General features: G+C 39.8%; 1 protein-coding gene across 1 annotated transcript; it reads right to left on the bottom strand.

The window, feature by feature from the left end:
- Window positions 1–448: 448 nt before the first annotated feature.
- Window positions 449–11,881, bottom strand: fam50a (family with sequence similarity 50 member A). Its single transcript, XM_059017391.1, has 13 exons — window positions 11,627–11,881; window positions 10,162–10,246; window positions 9,755–9,854; window positions 8,943–9,100; window positions 7,744–7,820; window positions 6,509–6,575; window positions 5,699–5,760; window positions 4,319–4,395; window positions 3,234–3,288; window positions 2,138–2,186; window positions 1,636–1,706; window positions 1,423–1,533; window positions 449–1,152 (listed from the first exon to the last, which is right to left on the bottom strand). Exons 1-13 carry the CDS (start codon window positions 11,735–11,737, stop codon window positions 1,144–1,146), a joined length of 1,032 nt encoding a protein of 343 aa, XP_058873374.1. The 5' UTR covers window positions 11,738–11,881; the 3' UTR covers window positions 449–1,143.
- Window positions 11,882–12,778: the final 897 nt, after the last annotated feature.

The raw sequence follows: 12,778 nt of genomic DNA, 5'->3' as shown, positions 1-12,778 counted from the left end.
GATATTTGTGTTAGTCTGCCATCTTGTGGACTATGGCAGAACTACAACACAGACTTTATAAAATGACGTGTGAAATCCTCATAACACCCTTATTCTATAACACAGGAAACAACAATGTAATACTGTTTCTACTGTATCACTCTACACAAACTTAAATATAATCACACAGAACATTCTTTTGTTTTTAATCATTTCTATATCTTTAAATAAATTAAGATATGGAGTAGTGGTTAGGGCTCTGGACTCTTGACCGGAGGGTCATGGGTTCAATCCCCGGTGGGGACACTGCTGCTGTACCCTTGAGCAAGGTACTTTACCTAGATTGCTCCAGTAAAAAACCCAACTGTATAAATGGGTAATTGTATGTAAAAATAATGTGATATCTTGTAAGTCGCCCTGGATAAGGGCGTCTGCTAAGAAATAAATTAATAAATAAAAAAAAATCATGTCATTTTCACAACAGTGTTTATTTTGTTAACAGTTTGCTTACCATAAGGAGGAAACATTGAAAACAAGAAAAATGTAGGGATCACTTACAGCGTCTCTCTCTCTCTCTCTGTGGGTTTAGTTATATAGGTTTCTTATTTCATACATTAAAACGTCTCTATTTCTGAATACACAGCGCCGATCAGAAAGACACTTGATGACAGGAAGGCGCTGAACACAAACGTCATCGAACTTGCTACTGTAGTTTTGTGAAACTGATTATTCACAAATTCATCTGTTGGTAGACAGATGCATAAGACGAGGCACACGAAAAAAAAAAAAAGGGGTTAAAATGTACTGGATCTGGTCATCCAAATTGTCAGCGATACTTCAGTCGCCCTCCAATGTGATTTTAAGAAGAAAGTGTTTGAACAGTTAGGTTTTAGTACTTGGTTACAAGACCAGGTGATCTAAGCAGAATAAAAACGTTGTAGGAGTCATAAAGCTTACAGCTACGGGCAGCTTTGAAAACAGAGGCGTTTCATGTATACAACGATACCCATGCTTAACACAAAAATGCAGACCCCAAAAGGGTCAAAGTTCAACTTCAACCTTTTTTCTTTCAGTTACAGTTTTAGAAGAAAGAAAGAAAAAAAAAAGAGTGCTTGCAGGATTTTAAAAAAAAAAAGGTCCCAGACTTTTTTTTTGAAGATTCCTTTATCGGATCTGAAAATACCAAAGAAAAAAAAAAAATTAGGAGTTGTGTAAAGGCCAACGTCACTTACAAAACTTAGCCTATTCTGACAATTTTCCAAGATTTTCAGTTCCAGTGGTTTGATTTCACAACAAATCAAAACCACAGAAGCCATTTCTAATCCATGTGCACACTGCTGTCTGTGAATGTCTGAAGCGTGGGAGTGGGGACAGTGTTAAAACGTGAGGCGTGTGTTTCATTACAATTCATGACACTGGGGCGAGGAAGCCTCTCACACTTACCGTGTATTTATCCCACTTCTTCTCTGGGTCGTAGGGTTCCCATCGGCTAGCTGGAAAAATATGCTTGTTCTTCTCATACCAGTTCCTCAGGACCACTTTACCAGCGTGAGACTGCCCAGAACAAGGAGAGCGGTTCAGTTAAGCTGTGTACTGGAGTTATCCATCATGCCTCTTATTTATTTATACAGTGTGGAAGAATGTCTTCAGTCTCACCTCATCCTTCTCCACTGTGGCGTCACTGAGCAATCGGACATCCTCGTGCACGTCGAAATTGAACAGCGGGCCTGAGGAGGAAACGGTGTTCACTTAGCAAGGATATTCAAAGGCGTGCTTACCAAGGGCTTTTTTGTGGGGTTTTTTTACGTTACTGTACCTAACGACAGGGTCAGTTCCGGGGTTTCCAATTCCTAATTCTGATTTCAATTCCTTCGAAGGAACCGGATATTTTAGAAGACGTAATAACTGTTGTGATTGTTCAACTGCTTTCATGCGAAGCCAGTTTGATTAACTAACAGACGGCTGCTGTGATTTCTTGCCACTCTGAGAGGGTCGTTTTAACAGAATACTGCGAATTGCAGTTTTGATCAGTGGTGTTTGAATTGATTAAAAGGGACTGGGAATTGATTTTAAACAGAAATTGATCCCCCCCCCCCCCATAGCTATCAATTGAACCCCCCCCTTCCTAAAAAAAAAAAAAAAAAAAACACCCACTTACCACTTTTGCCTCTGGCTTTGGTAACAATGAAATCATAGAAGCTGTGATGCTGGAAAAAAAAAAACACATTACAGTTGGATTTTAATAAGCAGGCTAGTTTTAAGTTGTGACAATATATTATTAGTTTATTTAGCAGACGCCTTTATCCAAGGCGACTTACAGAGACTAGGGTGTGTGAACTATGCAGCAGCTGCAGAGTCACTTACAACTACGTCTCACCCGAAAGACGGAGCACAAGGAGGTGAAGTGACTTGCTCAGGGTCACACAATGAGTCAGTGGCTGAGGTGGGATTTGAACCGGGGACCTCCTGGTTACAAGCCCATTTCTTTAACCACTGGACCACACACAATATGGGGTTCAAATGTGTAACACATCGGTGATATTGAAACAGGCACTCCTGTGTGAAAACGTTAAACCACTTTGTGCTTTAATTAAGTGAACACAAACTTCTAAAGCCTCAGGCATTTCACCGTTTGTGGTTGTGTGCTCCTTTTCTCTTACCATTTGAAATGAATTGCATGTGTGGCCTATTAAAGTCATCCATTGAGTCTCTAATTTGCGGATTTTTAAAAAAATTTTTCAGCTGCAGTGGTTTGATGTGGGCAGCAAATCAAAACTAAAGAAGCAACGGGGTGTTCGAAAAAAGAAACTCAAGTTTACAGAACTAGGGAATCGCCCTTCATCAAAAACGTTGTGTCTGCTTGACTTTCTCTGTTAGATTTTTGAAAAAGCACATTGCATTATATTAGCGCTGGGACGAACACAGGTTTTTCAAGTGCGATTATTTAAAAACGTTATTTGAATAGTCGGTCATGTTAAATTATCTGAAAAACAGCATCATTCGTAACATATTACAGTAAAAATAAATCTCAGGAGTGAAATAAAATATATTAAAAGTAACTCCTCTCTACAGCAAGGTGCGTGCGATTTATTTTAGAATTAATTTATGCATTGGTTTCCTATTATATGAATGAATACAAACTTGCTCATTTTTGCAACTGAATAGATTGTAAGCCTGGTTTGCTTGAATATTGTCCCAGCTCTGCATCACAGAGATCGCTGGTTCGAATGAAATAAAATGACATTTTCACTTGCATGTGGGATGATGAGATCTTCCTTGATGTACATCAGCTGCTCCACGCCAGCGGATCTGAAAAAACATTTTACATTAAAAGCAACAGCTTTCAAAATGTATATTAGGAAGAAAGAAAGCGTAGAGAAGAGGATTATGTGTCAATACATCACACCCATTGATTATTCCATTATCATGTACAGCTGTGGCCAAAAGTTTTGAATCGCTTGGAATTTTAGGATTATAAAAATAAACTATAGGAACATAATTTAGCTATTTTATTTAACGTCCTGTAATCAAAGAAACTACAAAATGAAACTGCTACCATAGATTTAGATTTAGAAATTTAGTCACATTTTTCAATTTCTGTCAGTTTTTTGTTAAGTATCTGGGAAAACTCCAAAGCGGTGTGTAATTCAATATGTTAAGGGAACATTATTCAGCAGCTTTCATTGGACTCTATGAAGCTGAGGGAGTTCATTCTATATAGAGGGTGTGTGATTCAATATGTTAACAAGGGAACATTATTCAGCAGCTTTCATTGGACTCTATGAAGCTGAGGAAGTTCATTCTATATAGAGGGGGTCTGATTCAATATGTTAACAAGGGAACATTATTCAGCAGCTTTCATTGGACTCTATGAAGCTGAGGGAGTTCATTCTATATAGAGGGGGTGGAATTCAATATGTTAACAAGGGAACATTATTCAGCAGCTTTCATTGGACTCTATGAAGCTGAGGGAGTTCATTCTATATAGAGGGTGTGTGATTCAATATGTTAACAAGGGAACATTATTCAGCAGCTTTCATTGGACTCTATGAAGCTGAGGGAGTTCATTCTATATAGAGGGTGTGGAATTCAATATGTTAACAAGGGAACATTATTCAGCAGCTTTCATTGGACTCTGTGAAGCAAAATTAGTTCATTCTACAGGGTGATGCAAAACTTTTGGCCAGAGCTGTGTATTTATTACAACGACATTGAGATGTATATGACGACCAGGTCTACTGAATTGCTATGAACAGATACTGCCACTGTATAAAGAATACAGTCAAACATCCAGCAGTTCATGTTAGTCTCTCTAGTTTATCACTGCCTGTTTTACTACCTGAGTTCACTGAAGTCTTTCCTCATGATCTCCAGTGCTTTCTGCAAGAACTGCTGCATCGTGTTGCCCTTCTTCATCTGAGAGACAGGAGAGAGGAGAGAGAGAGGGAGAGAGAAGGGGAGAGAGGAGGGAGAGGAGAGGAGAGACAGAGAGAGAGAGAGAGAGAGAGAGAGAGAGAGAGGAGAGAGAGAGGCCAGAGAGAGAGAGAGAGCAAAGACACACACAAGAGTCATTCTTAAATTCGGTTGCAGGGCAATTCACAAAAATCACACACATTTGTGCAGGTGAATCTGGTCTCCCACTATGAGTTCAGGAGCTGCTCTTCCATTCCCTAGACCTGTTCTAGATCTCTGTGTAACGCAGACCACAGTATCTTTATATTAGTAAGCGCTAGCACCATCTAGTGGACAGCGGTGTATTTCCAGCAATACAAAAGGAAGCATTGATTCTAAAGCTAAAGCAGACCGCGTATGGCCCTGATGTAGGTCTATGAAGTGGAGAGAAAACTCTTTATTTAGTGTTTGAGTAAACTGCAGTGAGAACCATTCAGAATGATTGCAAACACCACAAAACCGGAAGGGAACAAAAAAAAAACAAAAAAAAAAAACTTTTGCTTAACCCTTTGCGATCCATTTATTCAGCGCGTCGGGTCCAATTTATTTTTACACGCGCAGTTTATTTTAGATGCGCTGTTAAGAGTATTTTTTTTTTCACAGTAAAACAGGTTTAAAAGGCTCTGCATATCAACAGGACACTCGGTATTGCATCTCCAGCCCCGCCCCACCCCTTGTTCGCTGTATTTTTCACATACCTCTTCATAGTCGTGCATACCGATAAATCATCTCCTGATCACTCGTTTTATCACCAAACTCCTCAATAATGCGATCCAAGTCATTATTTTATTACTATAACATCTCAAAAAGCTCTGCAAATGTCTGTGATATTCTCTGAGCGCTGGATGCGGAAGCAGCTATCTTGTTTGTGTATGTCCATGTTATCTCTGTGGTGCCGGGTCTATCAGTATTCATGAGATACGCCCTCCCTTCCCCCCGGCTTCTATCGGTCTCACTCGGCCATTGAATGGTTTTCTCGGCCTTTTCCAGAGAAAAAACGACTAGAGACAGACAGGGTCCGTCCGGAAAGGGAAAACTGTAATGTCGGACCTGGTCCGACGTAGGACCGCAAAGGGTTAAAGCCACGAATAAACTGTTTGTTATACAGTGAACTACATTTTCAAGTTCCCAGCTGTGAGGGGAAGGGGAGGGGTGGGGGGGTGTATGTTTCTGACATGCCTGTTCATTCATACATTAGGGTCTCTTTTAATGACCCCATTATACCGTTACGTCACTTTAAAAAAAAAAAAAAAATTTTATTTCTTACCTTCACAGTCCTACGATGTCCGGATCCATCCCAGTAACTGAATGTGATCTCAATCTCCTCACCTGAAACACAAAAGCACAAACGTCGATGACGCGGTCAGGCTTTACTTAGAAGCATTTAGCAGTGGCGCATATATCCAGGCAATCGCTTACCGACTTCTGATTAAGCATTTCATTACTGCTTCTTGTTCTACACTATTCTGCAAATAATGTTTTCCCCGTGATACTAACGGTTCTACTTTAGAATTTACACACGACAGGGGATGCAAGTTACGAACACAGAGATTGAAATAAGACTCCCACTGCGGAGCAGTTTGATCCATTTCTGGTTTTTATACTGCGAGTCTAATAAGACACACCATGGCTAATCAAGCTTGTAATAAAACCTGGAATGGGTGTAAAGTGCTATGCAGTAGGAGTCTTATTCCCATCCCTGCATTATAAATTTCCAAAGCTGGTAGTATACAACTAGCCTAATTCAGCAATATATTCTACTTGCACAGTGTCTCTGAAGCTAAGTGAACACAAATCCACGTTTTCAGCAACAGCGGCTTGAACCCTGGTTCCAGGAGACCACCGGGAGACCTAGTCTGAGGCAACTGTGCTGTATCAAACCCCAAGTCTCCCTTGATGAGGCCTGTAGCAGTGGCCTGAAACCTCCAAAGCCACAGACAGCAGCATGCAGAAGCTCCTAAACAATGATCATGTTCGATGTATGGGGCTCGTTTACAACAACAGAAGTGGATCTGGGCAGTAAGGGGTGTCCGTCTTGCCTCTGTATGCTAAACCAGCCTAAAGCAGAAAGCCTTACTCTTAATCTTCTCCTGCTTCCTCTCCCACTCCTGCCTCAGCTCCTCTCTCAGTCGGTTCTCCTCCTCCTGCAAAAGACATGGACGGCAGATTTCTCACTTACAGAACGGTCCTGACAGAACTAAGAGACAAAAGACGCGGGGCGAGGATGGACAATTATTTCCATCTGTGACCGGTTTGTGATTGGCAGCTGTGGTGATAAAAAGCGTCCAAATCAAGTTTCACCACAACTGCATGAACAGTTGCAAAAATACACATATGGACAGACACATGCCTCCATAATATATCTATCTATCCACACACAAATAAAAGATATGAAAAAGACAAAATATTTGCTATTGCATAAATTACATTTTTATTATTTTGTTTAATTCTGCACTTGAGTGTTTAATAGGTATTGATTAGAGGAAAAATTCTAAAACGTTTAACATTTGGAAAATGTTAAAACATTTACCATCCTTCTGTCCACGTGTGCTGGAAAGACACAAATTCCTATTTTTCAATTCCTTTTTAAAATCAATTCCCTCATTCACTTTTTTTTAAATCCACTGCAATAAACCATTGATCGCAATTGCAATTAGCAATTTCGTAATCAAATTACAACGCATTACTTACAACTGAAGTCGCTGTTTGCTAGTCAGTTAAACTGGGCTTCAAATGAAAGCGGCTGAACAATTGAATCAATTATTATGATGGTTCTAAAATATAAACTCCAATTCCAACTGCTTTGAAGGAACTGGGAACTGATTTTAAAAAACAGAAATTGACTCCTGAATACAGCGTTATAAAGGTGGATCGCTGTATTATAAGATTCATAATAGACTCAATAAACTGCACTACAATTACAGAAAAGGAATAGACAGGGATATGAAAATGCAAAGAATTAGAGAACAAGTCTGACTGTGCCTCCAGTGAACAAGCCCCCAAAATCACATTCAAAAGTTCCTTTCAAATCGAATACAATACACATTTCTGTAACGCCTTACGTACCAAGGATCCCACAGCGCTTCACGCAAAAAGCTTTTTAAAAAATGATAAACAGTCGAATACAAAATTGTACAAAATTGAAAATAAGAAAGGATATAGGGTTTCATTGTAAAATTAGACAAAGATAAAAGGTGTTTTTTTTTTTTTTTTAATTTAAATAAAATAAATGAATACAAAACACAATTATTAAAAGCTTATTTTAAAAACGCCATGCCATTTTCTGATTTTGATGGCTCCGCTTGGCCTCACCTCTCTGTCCCTGTCTGGTAAAAAGCTGGTATCTACGTCAGGATTTTTGCCCAGTTTCCTTTTCTTAACTGGCAAGTCTGAAAAAAATAAAAAATAAAATAAAACACAATATATTACATTTTTAAAACAACATCTCAGTCCGTTTTGCATCATTTAGAATTGTACGATTGAGACAATTAAATAAAATATCTAAATTGTTTATATATAATTTATTTAAGATGATGTAAATCAAAGACACTACAAAATGAAATTGCAAAAATCTACCGGAAGCCATAATAGCACTACAGTAGTATTTCATGTTAGATTTGGAAATGTCACAATTTTTGGCAGTTTTTCATTAAGTATATGAAAAACTACCAAGCGGTATGTAATTCAATATGTTAACGTCACATTATTCAGCAAGTTTCATTCGACTTTATGAAGCAAAGTTAGTTCTTTCTGTAGGGAGATGCAAAACTTGTGTCCCTAGCTGCCTGTTTTGATAAATAAGTCAAGGTTACAAGGAAAAGTCTGTCGTGGGAGATCGTCTCAGACAGACAGAGAAGAGCAGACCAGCTCTAGCAAATTCAACTGCAACCTCAAAAGTCAATAAACCTGATAGGATGCCTGGACATGCTTTAAACAGACTTAAAAAGCAACTGTATTAAGCCATTGAAGAAAAGGAATTTTGATTAATTGAGTAATGTACTATACAAATATAAGCACCTTTCGCTAATTCAGGGATGGAAATAAGACTTCTATTGCACAGCAGTGTCACCCATTCCAGGTTTTACTACCAGCTGGATTTGCTACAGTGTCTAGGCAACAAGCTCAGGTGTGTCTTATTAAACTCACAGCACAACCAGGATTGGATCAAACTGCCATGCAATGGGAGTCTTATTTCCAGCTCTGTGATTCTCTATTTTATTAAATTTAAGACAGATAGCAGAATGTTACCTGTTTAGCGGTTAATTTTTCAAGCTTTCTTTCCTTGTTTGGTTTTCTGTACACAACGCTTCATCAAAAACAAAACCTAAGGCTGTTTTAGCAGGCGGGACACAAGCTAATACTCTTAATACCTTTCAATTACAAAAGCTACATTAAACAGAGGGCATTTAATTCCATTAAAGTGGTGTAGTGATGCTGCTGATGTTAAGAGGTAAGAAAGAGGCTAGCGCAGTTTGAAAAGGGTTTAAGAGAAGCAGATAAAAAGTCCTGACCATCGTCACCCTCGCAGCTGTCAACCTCCTCCTCTTCCTCCTCCTCCTCCTCCTCCTCCTCCTCCTCCCCCTCGTCTTCCTCAGGGTTGAACGACAAGCTGGCGATCTTCCTCTTCTCCTCCTCCTTGCGTTTTTTCTCCTTCTGTTTCTCCAGCTTCCTGCAAAACAAAGAGACCCGCGCTTTAAATAAAGTGCTAAAGAAGGTCAGAATCAAGTTTCATCTCTAGGTTTACATTTCTGTAAAACTGTACAAACTATATTACAGATACCGTCGCCGGTCACAGTACTACATTGGGCTATGCAAAGAGAAACGTGTAATATTATGGGGTAGAGTTTGGGGTCAATTCCTTTATTTCAATTCCCATTCCCCCTTTTAATCAAGAAAATAACTGTACAAACACTACATGTGTTTCACAAGTTATTATTATTTATTTCTTAGCAGACGCCCTTATCCAGGGCGACTTACAATTGTTACAAGATATCACATTATTTTTACATACAATTACCCATTTATACAGCTGGGTTTTTTTACTGGAGCAATCTAGGTAAAGTACCTTGCTCAAGGGTACAGCAGCAGTGTCCCCCCACCTGGGATTGAACCCACGACCCTCCGGTCCAGAGTCCAGAGCCCTAACCACTACTCCACACTGCTGCCCTAGACACATGTTTTGCTCAATAAAGCGTATACCGTATAAAGGGATTTGGCATTGATTAAAAAGGGACTGGAAATTGGTTTTAAAAAGGAATTGAAGAAAAGGAATTATCCCGATAGCTGTGTGAATGGAGTGTAACGTCCCCTGATTGACACTCACAGTTGTAGCTCTTTGGACTGCTCTTTCTTGGCCAGCTGCTTCTCTCTCTCTTTGATCAGAGCCTCTTGCTTGGCTTTCATGTCGTTGAGAGTCACCAGACCTGCAGGGAGGCACACACAAGACAAACGCTTTAAAACAGGATACGGCCAGCTAGAATGGAATACAACTAGCACAGACACATGTTTCTCAGCTCTAGGTATGGAGACCGAACTGCTCCCTCACCCCCCTAAGAGAAAGGGTGCTCCCTCCAGTCCAGGGCAAGCTTGAGGCATGGAGACCAAACTGCTCCCCCTCCCTCACCCCCCTAAGAGAAAGGGTGCTCCCTTCAGTCCAGGGCAGGCTTGAGGCATGGAGACCGAACTGCTTCCACACATTAAAATCCACCTCGTCCTTCACAACTTACTCACCGACGGTGCTGGATTTCAGCTCAGCCTCCACAGCATCGTAATGCGCAGAGAATTTCTTATCAATGTTGGACTTCACCATGTTATCCTGGAAGATAAACAAACACAGACACTGCTGAGGCACAGAGAAACACCACAACATGGAAGACTGCCTTATCTAAAGCACACGCAACATTATTCAGCAAGTTTCATTTGACATTACGAAGCAAAATTAGTTCATTCTATAGGGAGATGCAACCCCCCCCCCCTCACCTTAGCATACATTTTGTTGCGCCCCCAATAGTCAATATCTTGACTTTTTCACCTTTCCCCCGTTGTTATTTCACAAGCAATGTGTTTAGGAGTTCTGACCTTACAGTTTTCCTTATTTATTTCCATTCACATCGGCTTTTAACTTCAAAATATAAGGATACACGAAAGAAACGCAACCCTCGGGTCTAATGGATTTAATCAAGTATTTTAAAACACAGACATCAAACAAAATCCCAGACAGTGTGAACATAAATACAGGTCGTGATAGGTTTCCTGTATGACACACTGTCAGAATTAAAACATTACACAAGTTAGTCTCGGGTATGACCTCCCTGAGCATTCACACAATCCTGGCAGCGTTGATGCACAGACCTGATCAGCCTCTGGATAGACTGCTGTTTTCCTGAAGTCGTGCGGCTGTAATCGCTGTTCATGCGTTAATTAAAATATTTTCGAATGGCTATTTATACAGATTCTTGAAATGAATTTATTTTGGGCAATTTTAAACTCAACTGAAATACCAAACACTGGCGTTTTTTTATGAAATCACATGACTTGAGCTCAGTGGTTAGTTATCCCAAGGTAACAAAAGTACTCAAACAATCAACAAACCTTTCTGCTCACAATTTAAAATGCAAATAACATTATGTGCCCAGTGAGCTATTGATCGTGCGTCAGTATATATATATATATATATATATATATATATATATATATATATATATATATATATATAAGCGTGAAACGGTTTTATTAGAAAAAACTGATGGTCTACTATTTTCCTTTTCTTTGCTGGAGGAGAAAAATTCCGTTTAACGGCCTTGAATTGGGGGTAAAATGTTAAGATGATATGAAAAGTAATACGATTCTACAACTGCTGGGGTATGGGGGGGCACCAACCCTTCTGCCTCCCCATTTTTTTTTGGGGGGGGGGGTACATCAAGTAAAAACTGCGTTGTTTTTATTTCATTTGACAGACTCCGTATAATGGCCGTTCTGCCTCTACGAGCAAATGCGCATGACAACAATTCAACGCAGACAGTTTATATATTAAATGCCGTGTTTTGTTTCGATTCTCGTTTATTTATTTATTTATTTTAACTTTAATTCCCACGTAACGGCTGTTTGTGTCTGTGTGTTACAGCGCTGACAGGATTTATATCTTAAATGCCGCGTTTTTGTGTTTTTTTTGGTGTGTTTTTGTTGACGTCGGTACCTCGGCTATTTTCAGCTTGAGTTGCTGGAGTTCCTCCCGCTGTTTCTCTCTCTTTTTCATCAACTGCATTGCCCGCCCGCCCTCACTCGCAGCTCCCTTGTACTGCGCCATAGCTCCGCTCCGTCAAAATCGACCTCAGGAAACTGAAAAACAACAATAATAATATAATACTAGAACAACAAGACGCGGTCTATCTTTTTATTTTCACACCGTCTTCCTTTAGGGACCAGCAGGCTGTGCGGAAACACGCAGGCGCAGTAATGCACTGTCGACGCCGAAAGGTGGCCTGAACTGTACGGCACCATGGCGGCTTTCATGCAAGGGGCTGTACGGCACCAAACTGTGGGGAACGGTGAACGTAAACTGTTTTAACTGCGTTTATGATGATAGATTTTTGGGGTACTATTTCATGAGGTTTTACGTATTATTATTATTATTATTATTATTATTATTATTATTATTATTATTATTATTATTATTATTATTATTATTAGCATTGTAAAGCACAGAGAGGTCTGGTAAAGCATAGGGAAGCATTGTAAAGCACAGATAGGTCTGGTAAAGCATAGGCAAGCATTGTAAAGCACAGAGAGGTCTGGTAAAGCATAGGGAAGCATTGTAAAGCACAGAGAGGTGTGGTAAAGCATAGGGAAGCATTGTAACGCACAGAGAGGTGTGGTAAAGCATAGGGAAGCATTGTAAAGCACAGAGAGGTCTGGTAAAGCATAGGGAAGTATTGTAAAGCACAGAGAGGTCTGGTAAAGCATAGGGAAGCATTGTAAAGCACAGAGAGGTGTGGTAAAGCATAGGGAAGCATTGTAAAGCACAGAGAGGTCTGGTAAAGCATAGGGAAGCATTGTAACGCACAGAGAGGTGTGGTAAAGCATAGGGAAGCATTGTAAAGCACAGAGGTCTGGTAAAGCACAGGGAAGCATTGTAAAGCACAGAGAGGTCTGGTAAAGCATAGGGAAGCATTGTAAAGCACAGAGAGGTCTGGTAAAGCATGGGGAAGCATTGTAAAGCACAGAGAGGTCTGGTAAAGCATATTAAAAAAAACATATCAAACCAGGGTAATCTATAGTAAATCTATGGGGAAAGCATGGAAATAAATGCTAAATTACATTGATAAACTTTGACCAGGGTTCATAAGAC

The sequence above is a fragment of the Acipenser ruthenus genome, chromosome 56, assembly GCF_902713425.1.
Source record: "Acipenser ruthenus chromosome 56, fAciRut3.2 maternal haplotype, whole genome shotgun sequence".
NCBI lineage: Eukaryota > Metazoa > Chordata > Actinopteri > Acipenseriformes > Acipenseridae > Acipenser > Acipenser ruthenus.
This window is presented reverse-complemented; position numbering and strand designations above follow the sequence as displayed.